This window comes from Dicentrarchus labrax, unplaced genomic scaffold (assembly GCF_905237075.1).
Source record: "Dicentrarchus labrax unplaced genomic scaffold, dlabrax2021, whole genome shotgun sequence".
NCBI lineage: Eukaryota > Metazoa > Chordata > Actinopteri > Moronidae > Dicentrarchus > Dicentrarchus labrax.
In genome coordinates, this window is record NW_026136701.1 from 19,527,111 (window position 1) to 19,551,415 (window position 24,305).

The 24,305-nt window shown below is 43.1% G+C and overlaps 1 protein-coding gene across 14 annotated transcripts in view; it reads right to left on the minus strand.

Annotated features, from left to right (window-relative positions):
• The window catches only part of LOC127379237 (receptor-type tyrosine-protein phosphatase F), a 158,814-nt gene that overhangs the window by 27,203 nt on the left and 107,306 nt on the right, over nt 1-24,305 (minus strand). For 7 of the 14 annotated variants that reach the window (XM_051428734.1, XM_051429246.1, XM_051429514.1 and 4 more), the window contains 8 exons: nt 19,516-19,542; nt 16,234-16,351; nt 15,035-15,607; nt 14,134-14,234; nt 13,190-13,437; nt 11,590-11,668; nt 10,120-10,344; nt 2,588-2,742 (listed from right to left, as the gene is read on the minus strand). In XM_051428734.1, the coding sequence (XP_051284694.1) occupies nt 2,588-2,742; nt 10,120-10,344; nt 11,590-11,668; nt 13,190-13,437; nt 14,134-14,234; nt 15,035-15,607; nt 16,234-16,351; nt 19,516-19,542 (1,526 nt within the window). The remainder of the gene's footprint in view (nt 1-2,587; nt 2,743-10,119; nt 10,345-11,589; nt 11,669-13,189; nt 13,438-14,133; nt 14,235-15,034; nt 15,608-16,233; nt 16,352-19,515; nt 19,543-24,305) is intronic. The other 7 variants (XM_051375275.1, XM_051429422.1, XM_051375196.1 and 4 more) reach the window with 1 other exon arrangement.

The window sequence follows — 24,305 nt, forward strand, 5'->3', positions numbered from 1 at the left end:
AATGCTAGCAGCGTGACGGCTAATCTATGACAAGCATCTTTTCCTCTCCAGCCGAGAGCTGAGCCAGACTGTATCCGGTTTTCCCAGAGATCAGTGCTGGTGCTGTGCTGGGCTGAGCTGGGGGAGGGGGTGAAAGATTTGGGCATCTGTGATATTTTCTCCACACCCCTCATCCCTCCCTCTGACCCAATCAGATACCAATCTACATGACACTTTAGTGCTGGGCTAAAGTAAACATGGCAGCAATCTCAATGGGGTTATTCATCTCAGGCTCAAAGTGAGGGTTAAGACGTGTGAGAATGTAAGTACACACACATTTATACACACACACAGTGTGAGTGTGTGTGGAGTACAGAGTGTGCTTAATGAGGGTAGAACAGGGCCCTTTGTTGAGACTCCTGCCACGAGGAAGCAGGGAGAAGGGGAAAAAGTGGAGGAATGGGTCTCAGTGGAAAATGTCAGCTTAAAAGATGGGAACATTTCTTTTTCAGCAGTTTCCCTGTCTGGCATTTACTTCACAATGGCCCATTCAACAGCAGGTGATGCCTTGGCATATTCAGATGGGGCCAATCCTGAAGGGGCGCACTGACACTGGCTGGATAATGAAACACAGCATGGAGACAAACCATGGCAGACAGGACGATCTGAGGAGGAACACTGGCACTAGATGTGGAACATGCACTGGTGCACGGAAGTGACCTGGGGTATCCTTTGACCTCAGTTAAAAAGGGCTGCAGAGTCTGCTGCTTCTCAAGTCTTGATAGTCATATAAAACTGAACAAATCAGATTAGACACACCAATTTAAATATGTTTCCACTTTTATTGCTATTTGAGTGGATTTTTTTGTGTAATGCCGACTGGAGCTGAGAGGAAGCTGACCCTGCAACCCTAAAAGCGTGGATGAATACCACCAATTACACAATACAAATGAAAGGGACTTGGGTGGTGGAAGATGAAGTTGTGACTGTTGCGACAATACCCACCTTTCCTGTTTGCTGCATTCACAGAGGGCAAAAAGAAGGGGGGGTGGGGTCGGGGGGGGGGGTTAATAAGTATTTGGTATTCATATGGACCTATAACTTCTTTACTCAAAGTTTGTTCTAACTCCATTTTCAACTAGCTAAATCCAGTTCTTCCGAAAATGCAAACCACATCTTGAAAGCACAGCATAAAAAAGGTATTCTAACATTCTCTGGAGAGTTTTGAGAATAACCTCATCATTGTTCACTGCTGGTGTTGGTCTTGGCGAATATGCAGGTAGCAATAACAACCTGAGCTAGAGTGTGATTATTCCTTTGCACATTTACTGCCAGTCCACAGTGAAAAGGGCACACCGCCACCTCCCCACAGTCCCTCCTGTCGATCTGCGTCTACATGGAGAAAGGGTTTCCAGACAGAGGATGTGCTACTCAGCGGTGAGCTGTCTCAAGGCCTATTATTAACCGGTCCCTTTCTAAGTCTGCTGAAGACGGCAGCCACACAGCACTCTGCAGGGCTGTGCATGGCAAGTTGGAGAATAGGTGTGATGTGAAATGGAGAATTTGTAATGGAGCCATTAGGAGAAGATAGGGAGGAGGGACCTAATCAGGAAGAAGCCAAGTGAGGTAAATAATAGCTCGTAGGTAATAGTTTCCCATCTAAATGGTGTTTTTATAGTGTCCAAATCACATTATTGTTATTATTATTGTCTCCTCTGTTAACATGCAAATCACTGTTTAATCTTAACAAGTTTAAAGACAGACCGGTTTCCGGAATCCAACTAATGATTACTTTATAGAGATGCCACAAATAGTACATTAATCAAATAGTCAACTGACTAATTAATCAGCAACAATTTTTATAATTAATAAATTTTTTAAGCAATTAAGTATTAATGCCAAACAATTGATAGTTCCAGGTTATCAAAGGTGAGTTTGCTGCATGTATTGGTCTAGAAAACAGATAAGTAGATTTTTTTTTTTCACCTGATAAATCACCCAAAACGATTAATCAATTATCAATACAGTTGTTGACCAACTACTCAGCACTAGTTGCATCATTGTCTATTTATTTGCACGTCCCCTGCACCTTGTTGGACTGCGTGTATCCACGGTGTGCTGCACAGGGGCAGCTGAAGTGCTTTTAAGAGATATTGACTGAGCTTTTAGTTAAGCCCTGTGTTGCAGCCTTCTGTTTCTTATTTGAAATGACCGATGGTGTTGGCCAAAACACATTTCTCACTTCTAACTAAGGGTTTTTGACAGCCAAGCTGTGCTTTTCATTAGGGAGGCTATGTCAGCTGCCATTTCAACTGACACTTCACACAGTACTGTTAAAAACGGTCAGCTGGGCCAAAATCTTCTGGGAAGAAATGAGGATTTTCTGAAAGACAAATCAATCCGCTTTTGGTTCCTTTCCTGTTACAGTGTATATTATGGTAAGGAAATTGGATGTTACAGTTTGGTCTGCGAGCAGCTGGGTGCAAGTGGCAGAGGAGAGCATGTCTCATTACCATTCCTGATGCAACCAAAAGAAACCTACAATCACAAGTGTCACTGCAGTTCATCCTCACTCAAACACAAAGAATGACTGAGCACAGCCGCTTACTTCTTGAAGAGCAGGATGGCGATGACAATGCTGATGATGAGGACCACAGCCAACACTGGGCCCATAACCCACAACATTTCAGGTTGCTCCATCCCCTGAGCCATACTTGTTGTGACCTGGATTGGGTCTGAGTAGGGACTGGCTGAAAATGTCATCTGTAAGGGAAAGGAAAAGAGGGAAAGTGCAAGTGCATGAGAGCCAAGTCACTTCAGAGCTGTAGGATCTATGTAAGGTTTTCCCTTCTCATCTAAATGTACAGTGGCCCTCCTAAGGGCTTTTTAGACTTTTTAAAAAAGTTCAAAATAACCCACACATCACAGGGAAAAAGTTAATCCTGTTAAGGTAAATTCAACATTCAACATTTTTAATTGCTTTAAAAGTTTACTGACTATGTGAAGAAGTGCAGACGCTTAGTGCATCAAGACCTCCGATAAACAGACTCAAGATAAGCCTTTATTTTGATGATGTTAAGATTACAGAAGGATACGACCAATACATTTGTTTGAGAAGTGGTGCACAATAGGAGTTCCTAAATTATGGGTATAAGAGAAATCATGCAAATAAAGAAATAACAGACATTTATTATACAGTATTTTATCTAGCTAATGTAATAATGTTGCAAAAAATGAAATACTAAAAAAATGAAATAATAAAATATAGGGATTTAGTGATTTAGTAAGTCTATCTTGATAAGGAAAGGAAATCCAAATATCCCTGTTATAGTTATTTTATCCTTATAATAGGCCACAGATCAAGGATGTGTAGAACAAGCCATGAAGCTACTGACGTAACTCAAAAGACACTTTTCTTAAAACAATAACCATCTTGGTTAATTAAGTTATTATTAGGTTTCTATTAAAGCATTGCATCACGTTACAGATGATGACAGAGCAAGTGTGAGACAGGAGAGTGAGAGAGGCAGAGACAGAGGCAGGGATGAGTGTGCATGTCCCTTGGCCACTGAGATAAATGGGGGCACAGGAGAGGACTCATCTCTTCTTCATTAGTGTTCACACCGTGACGGAAGAGGAGGAGGAGGTGACAGTGAGGGTGCGTTTCCACCTTGGTTGTAAATGAGACATCTCTCGGCTCCTCCGTCTTCAAATGACGAAGGGGAGGGAGGGATGGGGGTGTGTGAGTGTGTGTCTGAGGAGTGGGTGCACGAGGCGACGCAGTACAGCGTTTAAAAAGTGTCTGAAGAAGAGGGAGTCCAACTGCAGGAGAGCAAGGTGACAGATGAGAAAGAGAAAGAGGGAGGTGCCAGGCATCTGTCATTAGAGCGCAGCGTGTCTCCTATTGAACGACGATGGGAGACGCAGGTCGGGGAGGGGAGGAAGGGTGTGCGGAGGGGCATGGGTGACAGATCGCAGCCCTCGAAGGGAATTGGGCTCCCAGCATGCAGCGGGAGTGGCGGGGCGGCAGGCAGCAGTAATCCGGATCATTAGCCACACAGCAGCCTTCTCTTCGGCACACAGGCAGATATTAATTGGAAAGATAAGCTGAGATGAGCTCAAAGAGTCCTGCGCTCTGTCATATACTTCTGTTATCTCTCGTACTTTACAGTATGGGTGTGTGAGTGTTTCAGCATGTCTCAATTGTGTACGTGCAAACCTGCGCACCCTGACATTAAGCACAGACACAAGATAACTCAAGTTGTAAAGAAAAAAGATTCACATTTTCATATTACAGCAGTAGTTTACAGCAGCAATGTTTTGCATTCGTCTTTGTCTTTTCCACACACAGAGATACACACACCAGGCACATGAGACCGGTTCTCTCCCGTTCTGTGTGCCTTTGGGAGGAACCTATTATCTAACAACAAAGAGAAATGGCACAGTGGTGGGACACTGCTGATGTGACGACACCACAAGGCTTCCTGTTCCTTCGGGAGGACCCAAAAAAGGCCGTAGGATGTGGCCCTGCAGGGAATCCTGGGAAAAAACTTTTTTCTTTTTGGTGGTGTAACAAATGACTGCAGCTGTGCTTTCAGAGAAGGATAAGGGAGGAAAAGAGAGAAGAGAGGGCTGGGCAGAAAGAGAGGGCTTTTTGTCTGTTGGTCACGCCAAAGTACTGGGATCATCCATTTGAACGGCCCTAATATCTGATAAAAGCTCAGTCACGCAGCTCCTAATGCCTCTGCACTTGCATAGTGGTATCACAATGGAGCGATGGTGCAGTGAAGGAATGTGTGAGCCTGTGAGAGTCAGAGACAGTGAGAGACATAAAAGTTATGTGTATCTGTTACCACTGTGAATCAGTGTGTCTGTATATAAGTATGGACAGGGGTGGGTTTGTGTATGTTAGAGGTAGGGTCAGCTCCATGGCAATAAAACACATGGACTTGTTAAACTCAAAGGTTAATAAATCTTAAAAACGTTCACTTACAATCCTTACTCTTTTATTAAGGACATATATGACCACTGTACACAACATTCAGGTTAGAATTTGCATTTTTAACGTTCGTCGATTGAAATATCCCTTCTGTAGCTAATTAACCTGAGTGGCATAAGACATTTGCCTTAAAGGACCAGTGTGTAACATTTAGGAGAATCTACTGGCAGAAATGGAATATAATATTCATAGGTATGTTTTCATTAGTGTATAATCACCTGAAAATAAGAACTGGTGGTTTTGTTACCTAAGAATGAGCCGTTTTTATCAACAGGGGGAACGGCTCCACCATTTTGAACTGCCATGTTTCTACAGTAGCCCAGAACAGACAAACCAAACACTGGCTCTAGATAGGCCCTTTCCCATTTTTTGCGAGTTTCATGGTCACCATAGTTACTCCTACACGCTTGGAAAGGGAGGATGGGGCAAAGGTGTTGCAATCAGCAGCTACACTGCTAGATGCCACTAACTCCTACACACTGGTCCTTTAAGGGAAGTTTATTTCCTTCTGTCTGTTTAAACTGGTATCTATACTCAGCTGAAGAGAGATACAGAAATGCCCCTCTACGATCAGTAGTGAACTATGTTTTTTGAGTCTTCCCTTGGTAAAAAGACATTGTTGTATCTCCCAGTTTTTACATTTACATTTACTTTAACATGTCATTACTTTAAGCTTATCAGGAACTCCAGTATTTGGAGCTTGTGAAAAAAAGCATGTGTATCAAGAAAGAATCCTTCACCTATTATTTAAATGTGTCAGATACACGCTGTGAATGGTAATTAAGCTGCCACTCAAAACTGAAGTGGCTTCTCACTCAACAAAAGTAATTACAGATCTCAATTGAATCTTTGGTTTTTAGTTATTTATATCTTAAGTTGCTTAAAAATATTGAGAGCCAAGCCTAAATAGATTTCATACGAGAATTGAATTTGGAAAGTGGATTAAATATTGGATTCTATTACAACCCATGCCTACTGAGAAGAGACACAGGAGATTGTATGACTGTGGATTACTGCAGATGAGTATTATTACTTTACAGTAGATAGATATTCCACAGTAAGCATTATGAGTGATGAATGTATTTTCTTGTGTCGATAGGTGTATGTGTGTGCATCTGTCAGTGAGAGAAAGAGAACGTGTGTGGCTGTGAAAAAGACTGTAAACAAATGTGTGTAAGAGCTTGTGTGAGCATACGTCAGTTTTTTCGGAGCCTTTTCTCAAGCTCCTCTGAGCCTCCACAAGAATGTGTGTTTGTCGAGGTCGCAGCCGAGTGTGTGTGTGTATGATTATAAGTGTTTGTCTGAGGCAGAGTAAGAGAACAAGAGAGAGAGAGAGAGTGGGTGATGAGAGATGGCAGAGAGCGAAGAGACAGAGAGACTGAAGCAGAGGTGTTATGGTAGTAGCAGTATATCGAGTCTGCTATCTGGCCTGTGGGCTGCACAGCTTCCCCAGTCAGCCTCTGCTCTGCCATCCCCTGAGCGCAGAATCCGCTACATGCAGCACAGGCACATTTTGTTTCAACTCGCCGTTGACCCCGCCGTCTCAAAAAGTGGCTTAAATAAGCCGTAGGGGTGTGCGCCAGACAAACAAACAAACATGCAAAGACGGCCATTCTGTATCTGCCGCACTCTCAGCCTCCTCAGGGAGGAACACACACTCTCCTCATTGTTGCATGACACAGACAAAGACAGCGAGAGGGAAGGAGAAGGCAGGCTAGAGAATAGAGATATAGAAACAAAAAAAAAGAGGTACAAAATGAGAGAGGGAAAGCTGATAGTATGTGTGAGTATGTCTTTATCTATGAGGAACAGGAATGTAGCTGCGGGGTCTAGCCTACCCTGTATGATGACCTTCTCCTTCGTACTGTAGTTCTCCCTCCATACTTTTTTCCTACCCTCCCCTCTTTCCCATTCAGCACTGGACCTGCACTTTTCATTCTTTAGCTGTCTGAATACCAAGCATCCAGATTTCTGGAGGCATCACTAGAGGGAGACGCCACTAGGAGCGGAAGTGACATAACAGTTAAAGAGAGAATACCATCGACATTGCCTATATATTCTTACCACCCTTGGTGAAAAGTTGGGCTTGAATATGCATGTACTCTCTGCTAGAGAAAACATCTTCTTTTCATAATTCTCTCTTGATATTGTTTGTCTAAGCCTTTTGAATTTCGAAAGAAGTCAGTCTTCCATGTTAACGGTGTTTTGAGCCCAAAGCACCAACCGAATTAGTGCTACAAAGCCAATTCTTTTTGAGAGTGAGTAGAATATAAATGTCTGGATAGCATTGCAAACAGAAAACTGTGGTAAACAGATTCGAACACTCTCTGCTTTGGTTTCTCTCTGCGTCACAAGCTCACCTCTCCCTTCGAAAAAGAAAAGCACACATTAGCACAATCTCCTCCTCTTCCACCAGTTCATTTTCTCTCATGCAAGCTTCACAGGCTGGACGGGACACAATGCAAAATTTTTGCTTTCCTCTTTTCCTCTCTTCCAACACCACCCCTCCTCTCTGTCTCACATCACACAATATTTCATGCTACCTCCCTCCCTCACTCTCTTCTCGCATTAAATGATACTGTTTATACACACCCAGCATCTATCATCCCATTTCACACTTCCCCCGGCTTGTTTATCTGCCTTGGGTGCTGGGGAGACATGAAGGCACACTCTCTTTTTCTTTCTCGTTCTCATCCCCCTTTGCTTTCCTTCCTTCTCTTCTTCCCTTCAACCACTGCTGGCTGCTTGTGGCCATTGATATACGAGGGCTTATTAAACCCTGGCGGTCCTGTTTGATCTACGCTGGGGGAGTTTGGGTGGTGGCGAGGAAGTGTAGTAAAGACACAAGTCATTTACTCCAGTACTTGTTGTCTTATTCTCCTGGGTCTGGTGAAGATCCTGCTTGAGGCGGCTTCTGCCAACTGCTCAATCTCGCTGCACGCTCTACCTTCTGTACCCGTTTGTGTTTAGTAATAAATGTTTGCAAGTGCTGTGCTGGGTGTGACAAAAACAAACACTGCTGTGGTATCTCAGTTTCCCAAAGAGTGCGGTTAGGGGATTTGTGCGGCGATCAATGACAGCCTACCTGTAGTCACCACCTCAGAATTCAGCATGTTTACATGCACACAAGAAACAAGGTTACTAGTATAAATAAGGAAATCAGGGTGTTCACACGCACTGCAGTAATCTTGTTACTGTGAATCCTGCGTTTATTATATGCAGCAGGTCAGTTATAGGATTTCTTTCCTATCCCGTACGACTGTATTTTCAACCAAGGATGGCACATTTTGAGTGAATCTGTGACACAGTATCAAGCTGTAGCCTGAAGAGGTTTTTTTTTTTTGTCGAGGACTTTGGACTGGCAGTTCAGTGAGAGGACAGGCTCTGACAGTTTTTTCCTTTTGATCTGCGCATATGTTTGACTTGTTACAAAAAGCCTACTGCTCAGCTGTGGATGTCAACTTTAGACATCTTTTTTTCAGTTTCAGTGTTAATCTGACTTTGGATATAATTATTTTGGGTACAAGGATGCACTGCAATGAGTAAAGATCTTTCCTTTAATCTCTGTCACAGCGACACCTTCTCTGTCTAAAGTCTTTGTCATGCACATGCGCACATGTAAAAACCCTGTTTGAGTTTATACATGCTCAAAAAAAGGTTTCTCAAGCAATGACTCCCTGGCAAGTGAGTTTCTGTAAATCTGTACGCCATTTAGGAAATCAGGTGTCTCATTTGCATGACGTTTAGGTTTACTGCAGAAAGCCGTCAATAACTGGGTTACTGCAGTGAAGGTAAACACACTGATTGACTCACCTTGTGAGTGAAGCCTGATTAATCCAAGCGATTAAGTTTAAAGGTGGGAGGGTGCTACACAGTTTAAGGAGGGGGAGTACACAGAAAAAGACTAATCTTGAGCGCCACTGATCCAACCTGGTACATCTGGCAGGTGCAGTGAGAGTGTTGTGCAGCGATGGGGTTTAAGCATCTCTTTTGAAGTCAAGTGTATCATGGCTGCCCACTATAGCCTCCTTCGTACCTCCCTCCCCTTGTCAGAGCGAAGGAGTGGGGGATTACTGGTAGAGGGGGGGCTTTAGGGACATTTAAAGCAGCATTTCAAGGGAATCAGGCCTGCTTTACAGAAACCCTAGGCCCTGTGACCAGGCCCTCGTCTCCCTCTTAACTCCAGCCGCACTAATCAATCTCCTCTGCTCTCTTCACGGTCAAGAAAGATGGGGAGAGGGAGAGAGACACCGAGAAGCAGAGAGTGAGCGAAAGAAAAAGAGCTGAGAGGAGAGAGAGAGAGAACAGAAAGAAATAGGTGAAAAGTCAGGAAAAAAGGGATTTGGTTTTCGGACACGGAGCACTCGCTCTCTCTCCCTCTGTGGTCGCCCAGGGGCCCAGCTACTGAATATGCATGTCCCGGGTAGTGAAGGAGCCCAGAGCAATCGCAGACTCTCATTCTTCCTGCAGTGAAGTTTACTCCAGCCCATCCCACAGAGAGCTCAGCCTCTGCGTTAGTGCTGTTTGACGAGTGCATGGGGCCTCCACTTAGAAAGCCAAGAGTCTTGTATAAGCATTGTAAAGAGATCTGCACTGGGCCCCGCTGGCTGCCGAAATGGCAAAGCTGGATCTCTGATGTCATTGTCGACTGATAAGGGAGTTATCAGGACAAGCTGCAATGACTTTTAGAGGCGGCTGTAGTAAAGGGTAAGTGGCAGTAAAACAACAACAATTTGGCTTGCCACTGCCATTTTGGAAATGCTTGACAGAATGTGTGGTTAGAGCTGAAGGAGACCGGGTGATAAACTTAAATAGTTTGTTTGAAAAAAGAAAAGCTGACACGTATAAATATTCAGAATAGGGGCTCAGGTACATTTTTATCTGACATATCCAGAATGGGCCTTTACTTTTATATTTTTGGCATTGTGTGTATTTTGGATTACACCTTATTGATCTTTCATATTTACACTCTATGTATTTGTACTCTTTTCGACTTTTTATAAAACATGTTCTCTTGGGATAAATTAAGGTCTATTTTATCGGATCTTACTTAGAAAACGAAAAATACTATTATTATGCCTGTTGTGAATGACTGTAAATGAAAGTTTTAACTAACATGTGTGTGTGGGGGTGTCTCTTACATAATTAGCAGTGCTGTCTGTCCCTTCGTATCGGAGTACGGCCAGGACAAAGCAGAGATACTCCTGTGGACTGGTCAGGGGTTTGTTGTAGAAGCCGTTGTACCTCTTCTCATCGCCCACGGTGAAGGTGGTCGGGAGCGAGGCCAACTTGGCCGCAATGTAAGGCTTGGTGGAATCCAGGTGACGTTTGCGCCTCAGAACAGGGCCTTCACTTGACCTGAGTAGCTGTGGAAAACATTGGGAGAGTAAAAGTTATTGTCAAGTTTGGCAGCAAAGACTTAAAGTGAGTAGGACCCTGACCTCTGAGGAGCAGTAAAAAAAAAAAAAAGATTTCTCATTAATGAAGAGACTAAGTTTACGACATAATACTGTAACATTGAATCAATGGGACTTTGGGCAAAAAAATCTATGTGGGTTGCATGTGAAAAAAAAGTCAATAGAGCAACTGAATGCCCTAACTTCCATTGACTTTAAAATAAAAAGAAACAACAACAACCCCAAAACACTTTGAATTCGCACTGTACGTTGAGGTCTGGTTCTTACCATGCCTCCAAATAAGAGATAATGATTCCACTCAGCTAAAATGCCCTTTGCTCAGTGATATAACTTTGCAAACAATTCAGCCAAGCTACGAAGTGAGCAATTAGCGCTTGCTCCAGCACACAATCTCAGCATGACTGCTAGCCTGGTTAATAAATGAGCAGGAGCATACAGCACTGCGGCACTGTGTTTTCAGCAGCATTTTGTTTTCTGTCAGTGATGTCTCATGTGCTGCTCCAGATGTAGCTTTATTAAATCATTATGTTGGAGGGAGGAGACAATGGCCTGCTCAGTGTTTAATGACTCAGGGAGTCCCATCCCTCTCCCTCACTTGGTCTCTTCTGTTATTTCTTCAGGGAGCTTGAACAATAGTGATCCAAACCAACGAGCCTCGCAGTTTACTTAAAAATGACGCTATTAATATTTAGGCATGTCATTTAGCTTAAATTCTCTTGTGGACAAGGAGGACCTTTATTCAATAGAATAATAAAGCAGTCATAAATCTTTATCCTCATTTGAATACCTTATGTAAAACTTGGAGTTGCCAAACTCCTATTACAAAGACTATAAAGAAAAATATAGAGGTAGAGCAGTAATTTGTAAGTGCTGTATAAATAAAGTTTACTTGCATAACATTGCTTAACATCATCAATAGCTATATAAGATTAAGATTATTCTCTGTGCACTCAAACTGTTGAATTCGGCAGATGGGAACAGTTTGTAGACCTGGCGTCTGATCAGGACATTCCCCACCTGCCCCAGTGAGTCATTGTTTAAAATCTCCCTGCCCTGCCACCCCCCCCTCCCTGCGCCCAGGAGGGTAGAGCTAATTAGCTACAACCAGTGGCTTCCTACCCAGTTGGAACGGGAGATGCTATTGGTGCCCCCTGACCTTGCACATGAGCCAATCAGCCACCGGCTGGCACTAACCTCATCCAGGTCCATCTCGTCTGGATTCTTCCACCGCCGCGTTGACTGGGACACCGGCACCACCACGATGTAGTACCACCTGCCAAGAAAAATAAAGCTTGTGTTAAGACAGACTTACTGAAGCACACACACGCTGGGATCAAAGAGGGCCAGGCGCATTAATAACACAGTCAAAACATTTAGAAAGACATACTTTCACTGTGAGGCTTCCTGGGCTGAATTCAAAACTTGAGTGGTACACAAGTCCAACCAAGGTCGAACACCAGCAGATTGGCACTGCGTTCTCCAATTAATGGCTAATGACTAAGAACATCTGCCACGTAGACTGGAACAAACACTATCCCAGCGAGAGAAGCCTTCAGCTAATAGAGATCCCCATAGGAATCCTTAGGTTAATAGGACCGGCTATGTGACTACTCGTGTGTGTTCTTTTACTGCTATCATTATTAAGACCAAAAATAGAAGGAAAAGAAAGACATCAGAAAGACATTTAGGAGTTTAGGGTCAAACTAAGGAGTAAAAGAGTAAGGTAATGAATGGAGGGACTTGCTTGTGAGTACACAATGTACATATGTGTCTGTGTTTATTTATATACTGGCTCTCTATCGCTGTCTAACTACTGCTGTCTCTCTAGTGCTCTCCCCCAGTCTGTCTCTCTGGTACTCTCCCCCAGTCTGGCTCTGTAGTGCTCTCTCCCAGTCTGTCTCTCTAGTGCTCTCCCCCAGTCTGTCTCCTCTCAGCTCAAAGTTTTTCCCCCACTGCGGCATTCAACCGCTTGTAAAATCAGCTGCTGCTGACAGTAAAAGCAGCTGCTTCTCTCCCCTTCTCTCTAGGCCTTGACTCTGTGATTCAACAGTCAGTCAAGTCTGGGAGTGGGAGAAGACATGTATAACAAGACTCCTCACCCCCCCACACAGACACCTCAACTCTCCCATCCCCAATCACGTGTGCTCTTGCCCTGTCAATCTGTGCTGGAGCTTGGCCAGCTCTGACAGCCCTGTAATCTTTTTACCAATCAACCCTGTGCACTCCCCCTACTCAGATGTGTCTGTGTGTGTGTGTGTGTGTGTGTATTTGAAGGAAAAGCTTAACTTGTCAGGCTCAGGCACAATTGTGCTCTAAACAATTTGAGTCAAAACATAACACAGCCTGACCTGATGATAAAAGTCTTGATTATCATCAGTTGCTGTGTAAAGTTGGCTGAGACCAAAAGTTGCAGTTTTAAGTTTCAAAATAGATTTAGTATTGATCAGATACAAGCCTGCCACTTGCTGCTGTTGAAAGGTTGTTCAGTTTTCAGAGTTGCAGTTGAATTAGCTCCTGAATGATTACGCCTTTTGACAACTGTCAAGTGGCTGTTTAGGGGCCCTTTGTTAATTTCTTGTCATTTACTTAAAGTATTAATTTACACAAGATACGTTACTGTTCCCTGATGCAAAGCCTGGTCACTGAAGCAGCCAAGAAACAAAAACAAATAAAGCTAAATTACTTATGCTAATTCAAGAAAACTGGCTAAAAAAAAAATCATCATCTATTTGTGGATTTATGCCCAGAGTCAGAGCTAGCCCATGCGTTCAGTCCCATGTATCTCAGTACTGACCTGACACGTGTGGTGGTCTGGACCTTAGGCAGGTTGATGGTCATCTTGCCACCCTGAGCCTGATGTGTGCTTGGCTTGGTCTTGATCAGGTCGGGGGCAGTGCGGATGGACACCTGCTGCTGCAGACCTCCAGCAATGTTACCCCTGCTTGTCAGCACAAAAGAGTAGTCTGTGTCTGGCTGCAGCTGTGTGATCAGCCTCCTCTTCAGGTTTCCCTGCACTTCTACACTTTGCTGGTTGTACAAGATCTGTGAGCACACAAGGGAAAACAGTGAGATATGGTTTTAACTTAAAATACATACCAAAAATGTATATCTTCCAGACAAATGTAATGCGCTCTCCTCTCACTCCCTCCAACACACACAGACGCACACAGGGACAAAAGCAGCACGGTCTTAAGAGAGGCGGCCATCTCATCTGACACCTTATCTTATGTGCTTAAGTGTCAAACTTGCCCATTGGTGCAAATCCAATTGTTTTTTTTTACACTTCAAATTGTCTTTGCTCCATTATCAATGGGGTGGAAATTGATATAATATGATTTTGACAGATTATTACACCTCATAATGAGCCTAAAGCTGGCTTTTCCTATTTTTCTGTGCAAATAGGGAAAGTCACTGCATCACACCCCAGTGAAAGTGTTAATAGCTAATAGTATTGAACTGCAATGCAATTATGTTACAAATATATGTTCAGTGAATGTTATATATTGTGTAACAATGACAGTAATAGTTTTCCAGTGACAAAGAAATCCTGTTCCATTCTTTTGTTGTACTGTATTTATTTTAGTGGTTGAAAAAAAGAGATTTAAAAATGCCTTATTGCAATCAATATTAATCAAGTATAATATTAACTAAAACTGTGCTCATGGTGAAATGTTTTCTATCTGTCCTTGAGTAAATGGCTGGGGTTTTTTTTCAGGATGCAGAAATACTGGCACTCACCTTGAAAGGCACTTGGGATTTGTAGTTTGGTGGCAAATCCCAGGTGAGGAGGACAGATGTTTTCATGACAGCTTTGACACCAAAGTTTAGGGTGGGAAAATCTAGGGGGGAAAAATCCTTCGATTAATATCTCATGTATAACAACTAGTATACAATAAATGTGCGTAATTCAATTTCACACTACTGTACAGCAAATAACCCCCCCCAGTAAACAATGTAAAAATATTCTGTGGTGATAACTTGTGACCAAAATTGACAAGCCACAGGGGAGTTCAAGGAACATCAACAATCTCATTCACGCTTGGTTACAGATCACATAAATATAGCCTTCATCTCCATAAGCCTGTTCCATTTATTACTGCTCGCAACAACACATATGCAACAGGCTAAGATCTCTGAGATAACCAAGAAATATATATGATAAAGGGACTGACAACATGTGTCTTAAAATAGGCATCATGCACAACTGGTTATAAATAAAAAAAATTACATTTATATAAGATTATAAAATGCATGAGGAGATACAGGCTGAGTACGCTTTAGAATTGTGTCTAATGGGAGGGGGGATGAGGCGGCATAGTAATGTGACTGTAGCGTGTAATGAGATTAGTACTCTATAAATCAATAAACACAGTGCGGTACTGTACTGAGTGGTAGATGAGAAAGACGTGACGCTGATAAAGACAGAAAAATAGCCAGTTTAAAAGTTCAAAACATTAGCAGGTGATATGGTGTGCATGTACATGCTCACGTACGTTGTAAGCAAGGTTACACGTGTGTGTAGACATGAGTGTGTAATGATTAAGTGTATGTACTAAACCCTGATTTTATGTTTTCAAAGCAAACAGCTCTGGCATGTTTGTGTATAAATGTCAGCCATGTGTCCGACCGTTTATCCTACCATTCGACATGGTCCTGCTTTGAATGCTGGGGCTGAGTGGTCCTCCGCCCTTATTGGTGAACGCCTGCACCCGGATGTCGTAGGTGGTGTCAGGATTAAGACCCTGGATAGTCATGTGCGTGTCGGCTGTGCGGTTTGTGCTGTTCTGCTGACTGTTGATGTCCCTGTACACAACCATGTAGGATATGATCTTGCCGTTCCTTTCGGCCACCAGCGGGGGATCCCAGGTCAGCTGGGTGCTGGACTGGGTCAGTCCTGTGACTTGCAGGTTGAATGGGAAGCCTGAAGGTACATCTTCAGGGGTGCTGATCTCCTTTACGTAGGCCTCACCGATGCCAGCGCGGTTACGGGCGCTGAGGCGGAAGACATAGGTGGCGCCTTTGTGCAGCCCAGTGGCAGTGAAATGGTCGTCAATCTTTCTCAGCTCGCGTGAGGTGAAGGTTTCTTCATCAGTGCGCTTGTACTGCAGCTGGTAGCCCATCAGCTCACCCACCATTTCCTTAGGAGGCTGCCACTGAATGAGCGCAGTGTTGCCCATAGTGGTGCTGATCATCATGGTGGGCCTTCCCGGCACTGAAAACAGAAGTGGAAATAAAATAATAAGTTGTGTTGTATTTCCTTAACACATGCAGTCACTATTTTAAACAACCCTCAAATTTAAAGTAATAGTTAAATATTTTGTGAAATGTGATAATTTGTTTTCTAGTGTTATCTCAGTTAGATGAGAAAATTGATACTATTCTCATCACTATTCATCTGTCTGCTAAATATTAGGCTAGAAAAAGAAGTTGGTTGGCTTAGCTTAGCACTACGACTGGAAACAGCTAGTCTGGCTCTATCAAAAGGAAACATAATCTGCCAACCAGCAGCTCTAAAGCTTACTGATTAACTCATAACTCATTAATTAACAGACAGATATGAGTGGTACTGATCTTCTAACTCCCTGCCAGAAAGTGAATATGAGTATTTCACAAAATGCTGAACTTTTTTTTCCTTCATAAATCGGCCTACATAACAAAGATAACATACACGTAGCAACCCACTAAAACTAACATCTTCTCATCATAGTACCGTCTTGAATGAGACAGACAGAGGTTATCAGTTTAAAGCCTTAAAGATAATAGCACAGTATTCACTGTAAACAGATAGCACATATCCTATGTTTTATACGATAACCCTGACAAAAAAACGACTCTGACCTGCTCCAGTTGTAGTGATGACTTTAGCTTTGCTACGAGCTCCGTCTCCCTTCGTGGTGTACGCTGCCACAGTGACAGAGTAGGTGGTTTCAGAATGCAGTCCACCAATGATGGCCTCCTGCAAAATGGAAAAATCACGAAGTCAGAGGTTAAAAGGAATAGGTGAGCCTGAGCGAGACCGTCTCAAAAGCAAAAAAACAAAACACAAACCCCTCTCACACAAGCTCCTATCCCCTCAGAAAACACACAGCACCAAAAGAAACCACAGTAAAATGAAACACCCTTCCCTATCCACTCCTTGTTTCTTGATCAATTTACCTATAACAGGAAATAAAACATTTGAAGCATTTAACAGAGAGAAGTTTTGAAGGCACACAAACGGGACCAGGAACTTTTCTTAGTCAAGAAAAACTCCTGCGCCCAATCGTAAGGCACACGCTGAACCCATTGACTAACAAACCAAACAAATGAACCAGAACATCACCAGTGTGTCAGTGTTCATGTCTCCTGCATGGATAAGCATGAGACTATACCCAGAGGAGCTCAGGGTCATCACTAAACTGCAGTCTGTAAAAGCCCACAAACAAGTACACTTCTGACTGTGGGACATATTGTAAAAACTCTAAATAAATCTTAAAGATAGAAAAAATTATCAAACAGATTTTACACATTAATTTTTTTTAATGAAAAAGTTAGATTCTTTATTGTATTTATTGTCCTCTGGATTCCCATGTAAGTCTTGGGTTGACTGTTTAACAATCTCTACTAAAAAACACAGACACACTAAGGTGGTTGAATACATCAGTAACTCAACAATTGAGAACAAACAGACAGCGGAAAAACAGCAAACAACTGTGGTAACACACTGTTATTGGTAACCTGCTGCAGTGCTGGCACTCACTTCACCAGTCTGCATCAGTCTGAATAAAAACACACCCACACACACTGGAATTAAACACTCTGAGCTTGAACAAAGCCCATATGTAAACAGACATACACACGCATACATGAATACTCACCCATGTACAGTATATATACTGTATATAAAAACACACACTTAGGTATGCATGCATTTACAGACCACACCATACATGTGCACATGTGCACGCACACAATGATACACGCAGTCATGAGCACACGCTCGATACATAGAACAAATTAACGCCTGCGGCTTGAGCACACATGCTGGAGTTCTGACTGGGGCCACTGAGAGGACGAACACGCCGATGCCTACAAGCCTTCCTGACGGAACTCCACGCAAACTTCTCATACTCTTGGAATATTATATGGCTTTGCCCTAACGCTGTTTCTCTAACTAATGAAGTTTTAATTTCCTCACCATAGAAGAGCATTTAACCGTCTATATAAGCCAGCTCTGTTTGACAATGCTTTTTACTGCCCCTCTTTTTAAGGGACATTTGGTGCTCTCATACTAGCCTTTAAGAGAGACGGGGGAGAAAATGCTAAATTACTGTATCATAAAACCATTTTAACTTTATGGAGGAAGTCTCATTACTTTAATCATACAAAATAGCTTTAACAGTCTCAGCAGTGGCAGCCGCAGAGATCTTTTTTCCCTAATTCTGGCAAGGTCAAATCGGGTCTAGTAACACTTTTGAAACTCAGCAGAAAATAGAAAAAGCAAGGCTTCAAAGTTTCCTTCAGAGCAAATGCTTAGAGCAGCACCAAAGGGCATTACAGAGATTATCAAGTCGACTAGTTATAGAAATGGATTCTTCTCTACAAGCCTCCCTACACCACTATCCTCACCAGGGTAGAAAATGCCAGGGGGAAATGGGCAGCATTGTTAAGACAAATATATAAGCTTCAGACATTTTTTTTTACTATAGCACTACGTTTGACACTGTGTGTTCTATTTATGGTGATTTGCATTCAAAATGCCATAATTATCTGAAACAATGTAAATTGCTTCAAAATTTTACTCCCTGTGAGAATGCCATGGGTCATCAAGACATGCTAATGTTTACATCTGTCTGTGGCTAGTCACACTACATTAGTTACCTGGCACACAGACTGCTATCGCCTAAACATGGCTGCTAAAGAAATAATAAAGATGTGTGAACAGATGTCTTCCTCTGACAGTGTCTAGCTCTGTGTCTGTCAGGTGTTAATCAACACATTAAGAGGAGGGGGAGAGGAGGCAAGCCTGACTCATGCCATGTGGGTGTAGCTGAAGGAATCTGGCCATGTCTGATGTGCAAACAGATTTCTGTTTAACTGGCTGTTACCAAATAAATAAAATGATCTGTGCACGTCCCGCTGATTAATTTCTAAAGGAAGAAAAAACTGACAGAGCTGATGTGAAACTACACAGATGGTCACTGGATTGATTAACCAGCTTTCTATGCTTTCTCTTTATGTCAGAGAGGAAAAAAGCATCTAAATTGCTTAAATTAATTTTTTTATGTGGTTTGTTAAAAGGTATAAACCTTTACATCAAACAACTTCTTTGCCCCTATTTGAATGCCAAAAACAATGTTTGTTATTCTGGCAGGTTTCTGTTGAATTTCTGACTGGGGAACAGTGAGTGGCTCTGCATTTATACCAGTGCAATATGACGCCTAGGAGGTAATAAGCCATAACAAAGGGCTGCGTGACAGCCATGGAACAGGGAGCTGCCATCCAGGCAAATGAAAAGAACATGAAAGGCTGGTGGCAATCCTGGAGATGTGTGGAGCTGATAAAACACACAGCTCCTCCCCTCAGATAGACATGTCATCTGGAACAGTAGGTGAGACAGCAGGTTAGGTGAGCCTGATTAATGTCAGCATCACACCGGGATAGTGACACACAGCCTAACACTGCACTGTACGCTCAATGACGGGGTAAAGCACTGCATGCTCGCTGCAGTAAGTGCCTCAGATCGGAGTGAATGCCCAGCTGTTACTACGAATTTGTCTTATAGTAAAATGTTGAAATATTAAGACTTGTACGCAATCATCTGTAGACATAATCCTCATGCTTTGTGGTTGTGGTACACACACACACACACACACACACACACACACACACACACACACACACACAAATATAAAAACCAGGAATCATTAGGAAACACATCTCTTGCTGTGGTTATGATGGGGTTATGATCTTTCATGAGGATTCACACCGAGTGGATTACAGGCATGGCACAAACAGAAATAAACACACACACACCCACACAACTCATAATCCACAAGCACACACAGCACCCCCAAATTGCAGAGGGGAGAAGAGCCTGCCCTGCAAGACAACCCAGCAGCACACATGAGGGTTACTCACATGCTCGGTGGACTCCTCAATATTCCACTGATGGGAGAGAAGACACAGGACACAGGGCGGGGAGAGAAATGAGTCAGAGACAACACAACAGGCATGGAAAAAAAGCGCTTGTCTTTTTTTCGCTCAAAGACAGATGAATGTAGGTGTCAACAGAGTCATGCAGTAGACAAAAAAACACAGGGGGAGAGAGTGTGATGGAAGAGGAGGAGTACAAAAAAAAGAAATGAAGACAAGTTGAGTGGCACAAAAAAATTGGGAAGCCAAGTTGAGCAATGGTTGTGAAATTCATTATTGTTTATGATGCACTGCCTTGTTTCTCATTTGCCTGTGAATCCAATAAAAACCTCTCTCTTCCTTGATCACATAACACCTCTTTTCAGAATGATAACTATCTCACTGTGGAAATAAAGCATAAACTATGCTGAATCTCTGAAGCATTTCCTCTTCCCTTTCAGAAATGGAGGGAGGGCTTTTTATTCATTATATTTCAATATGTTTTCAAAATGTTCTCCTTGCTCGCTGTGCTTGGCCAAGTGATTCCCGAGGGAAGTGAAAGCCCATTTCGTGCCGCGGGGCTCTGTCGGTGCCGAGCGTGAAATCCTATTACCAGTGCTGCTATGCTAGCCCTGTGACATCAAACCCCATCGATGCAGAACGCAACTGCTGGTGTTTACCAGCAACTAGCTCCACAGTTCAGTCACTGCAGAGGAGTTCACTGATGTGTGACCTGGCTGACAAGGGGCAGGAGAGATGACACTGGTGACACTGATGTGGGACAAAATGGGGAACACGGAAGAAAGGGAGGCTGAGGAAGAAAGGTGGATGAGGGTGGCGGTGGCAAGTGATTACATTTGAACATTAGGTGAACACTGGGAGAGATGGAGGATACCGGCAAGCAGTGACGCTGGGACCTGTAGGGATTAGGAAAGGAGTTGAAGGAACCATAGAGAGTTCTATTAGTTAAAGGTTCGGTTCACTCAGATTACAAAAAGTATTATATTTTCCCATGTCACACAGCTGAGGCCGTAATGCAGTGGACTGTTCAGCTTCAACCTGTGGCGCTTTGCAGCATGTCATCCCCTCCCTCTCCCCTCTCCTATCTTACTTCAGCTGTCTCTATCAAATAAAGGCAAAAAGCCCCCAAAATATATTATATATTCTCCCTCTCACCTCTACTGGTATCAATCCATGATAGTTTGGAATTTATGTGTTAGGATTTGAGAAATCGCAATTTCAGATTTCCATTGTACGCCCCAATAACAATACAGTGGAGGTGAATGGAATTTAATTGTTTTTTGCTTATTGAAAAATTCAACAGCAATGAATTCTTTCAGTCTGTGACATTAATGATAGCTCAATAGCAAGTGCAGAGCAGACAACAGTAAGGGTTGTCAGTCCAATATCAAAACATTTACCAGCACATTTAACAACTAGGCTTACCAGCTGTTTGTCATTATTACCATAAGTGCACAATTATGCAGCTGTTATCAGAACATGGATATACTTTTGAATGCTATGATTATTTTTGAAAATGACTGACTGATGTTGTTAATACCACCAAAGTCACATCTTTCCAAATGCTAAATTTGTGAATTTTTCTATGGAATATTAGCTAGGTTTACTTGCAGCTGAAAGGTTTAATAAGGACCTTGGGAGGTCCTAAACAACAACTGCATCAGTTTATCAGCTTTTTTCTTATAGATGCCTTTGAATATGAAAAAAATCTCATTCTAAGATAAAGAAAACACAAAGATTCTTATTTTCAGGTGATTATATGATAATGAAAACATTTATAAATATTACATTCCATTTTTTCCCAATAAATCCTCCTAAATGTTACACAGTGTAACTTTAAAGACAAAATTCATCAGTGGTGCCTGCCTCCCTGCTTGGCTAACCTTCCCTTCTAGCAACGCCGGACTGCCACAAACAAAGAGAGAAAGTTTCACACTCTGCTGATTCACTGTGCACTGGAGAGACGGTGTTCATCATCCCCCATTGACTGTTGGCATATGAAAAGACAAAAGACCCAACTTCTCCGCCCTCCTCCCCGTGGATGAGTCTTTACCACCAACCAGCTAACTGAAGCATGAGCAAGGCCTCTGTATGGTCCCAGTCGCGACTGGTCGACACGGCGCATTAAAAACTGCCGCCTCATGCTCCCCCGACATAGCGGGGCACTAAATAGTACCATTTAAGAACAGCTGCTACTTAACTCCATGAATAACAGTTTGTGACGTGCCTAATTGCTTAATTTGTTTACCGTCGACTCCACTCAGTATGTCAACAGAGCACCGAACACATTAAGGTTCGCAAGAGTTCCTATCTCATCTTGGGCTTAATCCCTTAACTATCGCAACTGCTTTTGCTTTCTGCTTAAATCCATGGGAGAATTATAAATTATCCCTCATTTATATTTCGAATGCCAACGCAAGCTGAAAACACATCATTGCTGATAAGCGTCGTTTGTGGAAACGGAGCGGTATAATTTGCAGGCGGGTGAATGCAAATGTGATGACATGGGCTGAGATGTGTGGCTATAAAAATGGGAACGAGGGGGGAACGAGTGATGTGGAAGAGAAGGAGCTGTCATGATTGATGGAGTGAAACGGGCTGAGGTGCTTCTTTTCTCTTTTTTTTCCGATTCACATTCAACTCCAATCTGAGGCAGCGAAGGCCGTAGAGGCAGTGAAGCATCGCCTCGCTCGCCCCCACACACAAACGCGCACACACACACACCAGAAAAACGCATGAGTGGTCAAACAAAATGAACCTGGAAAAGTAGTGCTGAATAAAGGCAAACTTGTGCAGGAAGGCAAACTTGTGCAGAAAATATATAGAAGTGCAGACAGTGGTTAATGGCTTCAAACTCAATCACGCCATTTTCTGGCGACTCTTATAGACGGGGAATATGAAAAGCATGAGCCTAGAGGTTGCTGTGAGTGCATAGTGATGAAGTAGGCTATGTGGTGCGGAGTTGCCCACTCAGGTTCAGGCCACTTTCCCAACAGAAATATGGTTGGAAAGGGGTCGATAACATCATACTGCTAACATGGCCTTTGGTTTAAATTTAGCTGGGAAATGAGGGCGCTGTGTGGGCTCCTGCTTGAAAAGAAAAAGAGGCGCTTAACCCGCCCACGCACAGGCAAGCTTTCCTAGCACTCCTCCCAGCGTTTCAGCTAACCCTGAGAGAGGGTGAGGAGGAGAGAAGGAGCCAGAAACAAAGAGATAAAGACAAGGGGAGAGGTGGTAGCGATTTTGACAGAATCTGCAATCCAATCAGTCGGCTTAGATTTGTGATTGAAGTCTAAGGTGAGGTTGTGCTGTGTTGTGAGAGCCCTGGAAAATCTGGATTTTTATTTTCCTCCTGGCAGGCTTACTGTGCATCCAATGCAGGTGAAAGGGTGGATATGGAACTGATTTCACAACACATTAGGCAAATTCTTGAGAGAAACACTATGGGATGTGCCAGGATAGAAGAAAATTGTTTTTTTCCTTTTATTTATCATCAATTACAGGTGTGCGTTTGAGGGATTTGCATGAGTCTAGGATGAGTCATGAACTCTTCTCAGCCAGCTGGAACGCCTACTACAAGGTTGATCTTAGCAGTGAGCATGTTTGCTCATGTTATCTGTTTCCACTATTTTTTCCACTTGTTGTAGGTGTATGTGAATGGAAAGATGTGTGAAAAGGAGGGATTGTTCTAAAAACCAGTTGGGCGAACGTAGACAAGAGAGCATTGGCTGACTGTGTGGTCTTTAATGACGTCCGGGCAGGTCCTTGCAGGTTGGCTACTCAGCGTTGTCTCATAGAAAACAATCTGTTGAGATGACTCAATCAAGGGTAACCAACCTGCACGCAAGCCTCTGGTAATTACTCAACTGGCTTTTCAGGCAAGAAGGGCGTAAAAGGAGGGCATGAGAGAAAGGGAAGGGAGTAGGAGGGAGGGATAAAAGGAAAAACATAGGAGGAGGGAGGTGAAATTCAGGTTTCTGCCAGGGAGGGGACGGTGAGTTCGAGAGGTGTCCTGGACACCAAACTGGAACATGAGAGCTATGCTGAGCGCCAAATTACAGTGTGTCTTTGTGTTTATTGTGTGAACCTGGCACAAATGAGACATGGCAGGGAGTGCTGTTTGCACAACAAGCAGGGTCATGTTCAGTTCAGTTTTCATAACACAAAACAAAGTCACGCTAAACATGTCGACATAAGGAAAACACTTCCAGAAAGACAGGCAGCCACCATGTTTTTCTCTTCTTCCAGACCAGACGATGCTGTCCTGGCTGTCAAGCATTCTAGTACAAAGTCAGATAACAATTAACTGTCTGCAGCAGCTTCCAAAAACTACTGCTGTCCAACATTTTTGCTTCACAAAGTTTTTATACTACTCTCATCTCTTTCTGGCCAAAATTAACTTAATGTAAATTTTAAGCTTAGAAATTGTCCCCTGTGAGATGGGTCACTTGGGTAGCTCATTATGTATTTATCAAGGAAGGCCCTGTTACACAACTGGGATCCTCGACTGTCTCCTTAGCGTCACTTGGGATGTAGCACATCTGACACGTAATTTTTAAGGTGACTTTGACAGCGCTTCCTCCTCTAAACTGATAATACTTAAGACAGCGGGGTATTTGCCAAAGCAAACGAGGGTTAATAGCTCTACTCAAGGGCACAGCAGTGTGTGCTTCCTGGGAACTGAACCAGCAACCTGTTGGTCTCCCTGAATGCTGCTGCAAAGCATTTATCAGCAAACGCTGCTCAGAGACACAGGCACGGCTGTTGAGATATTT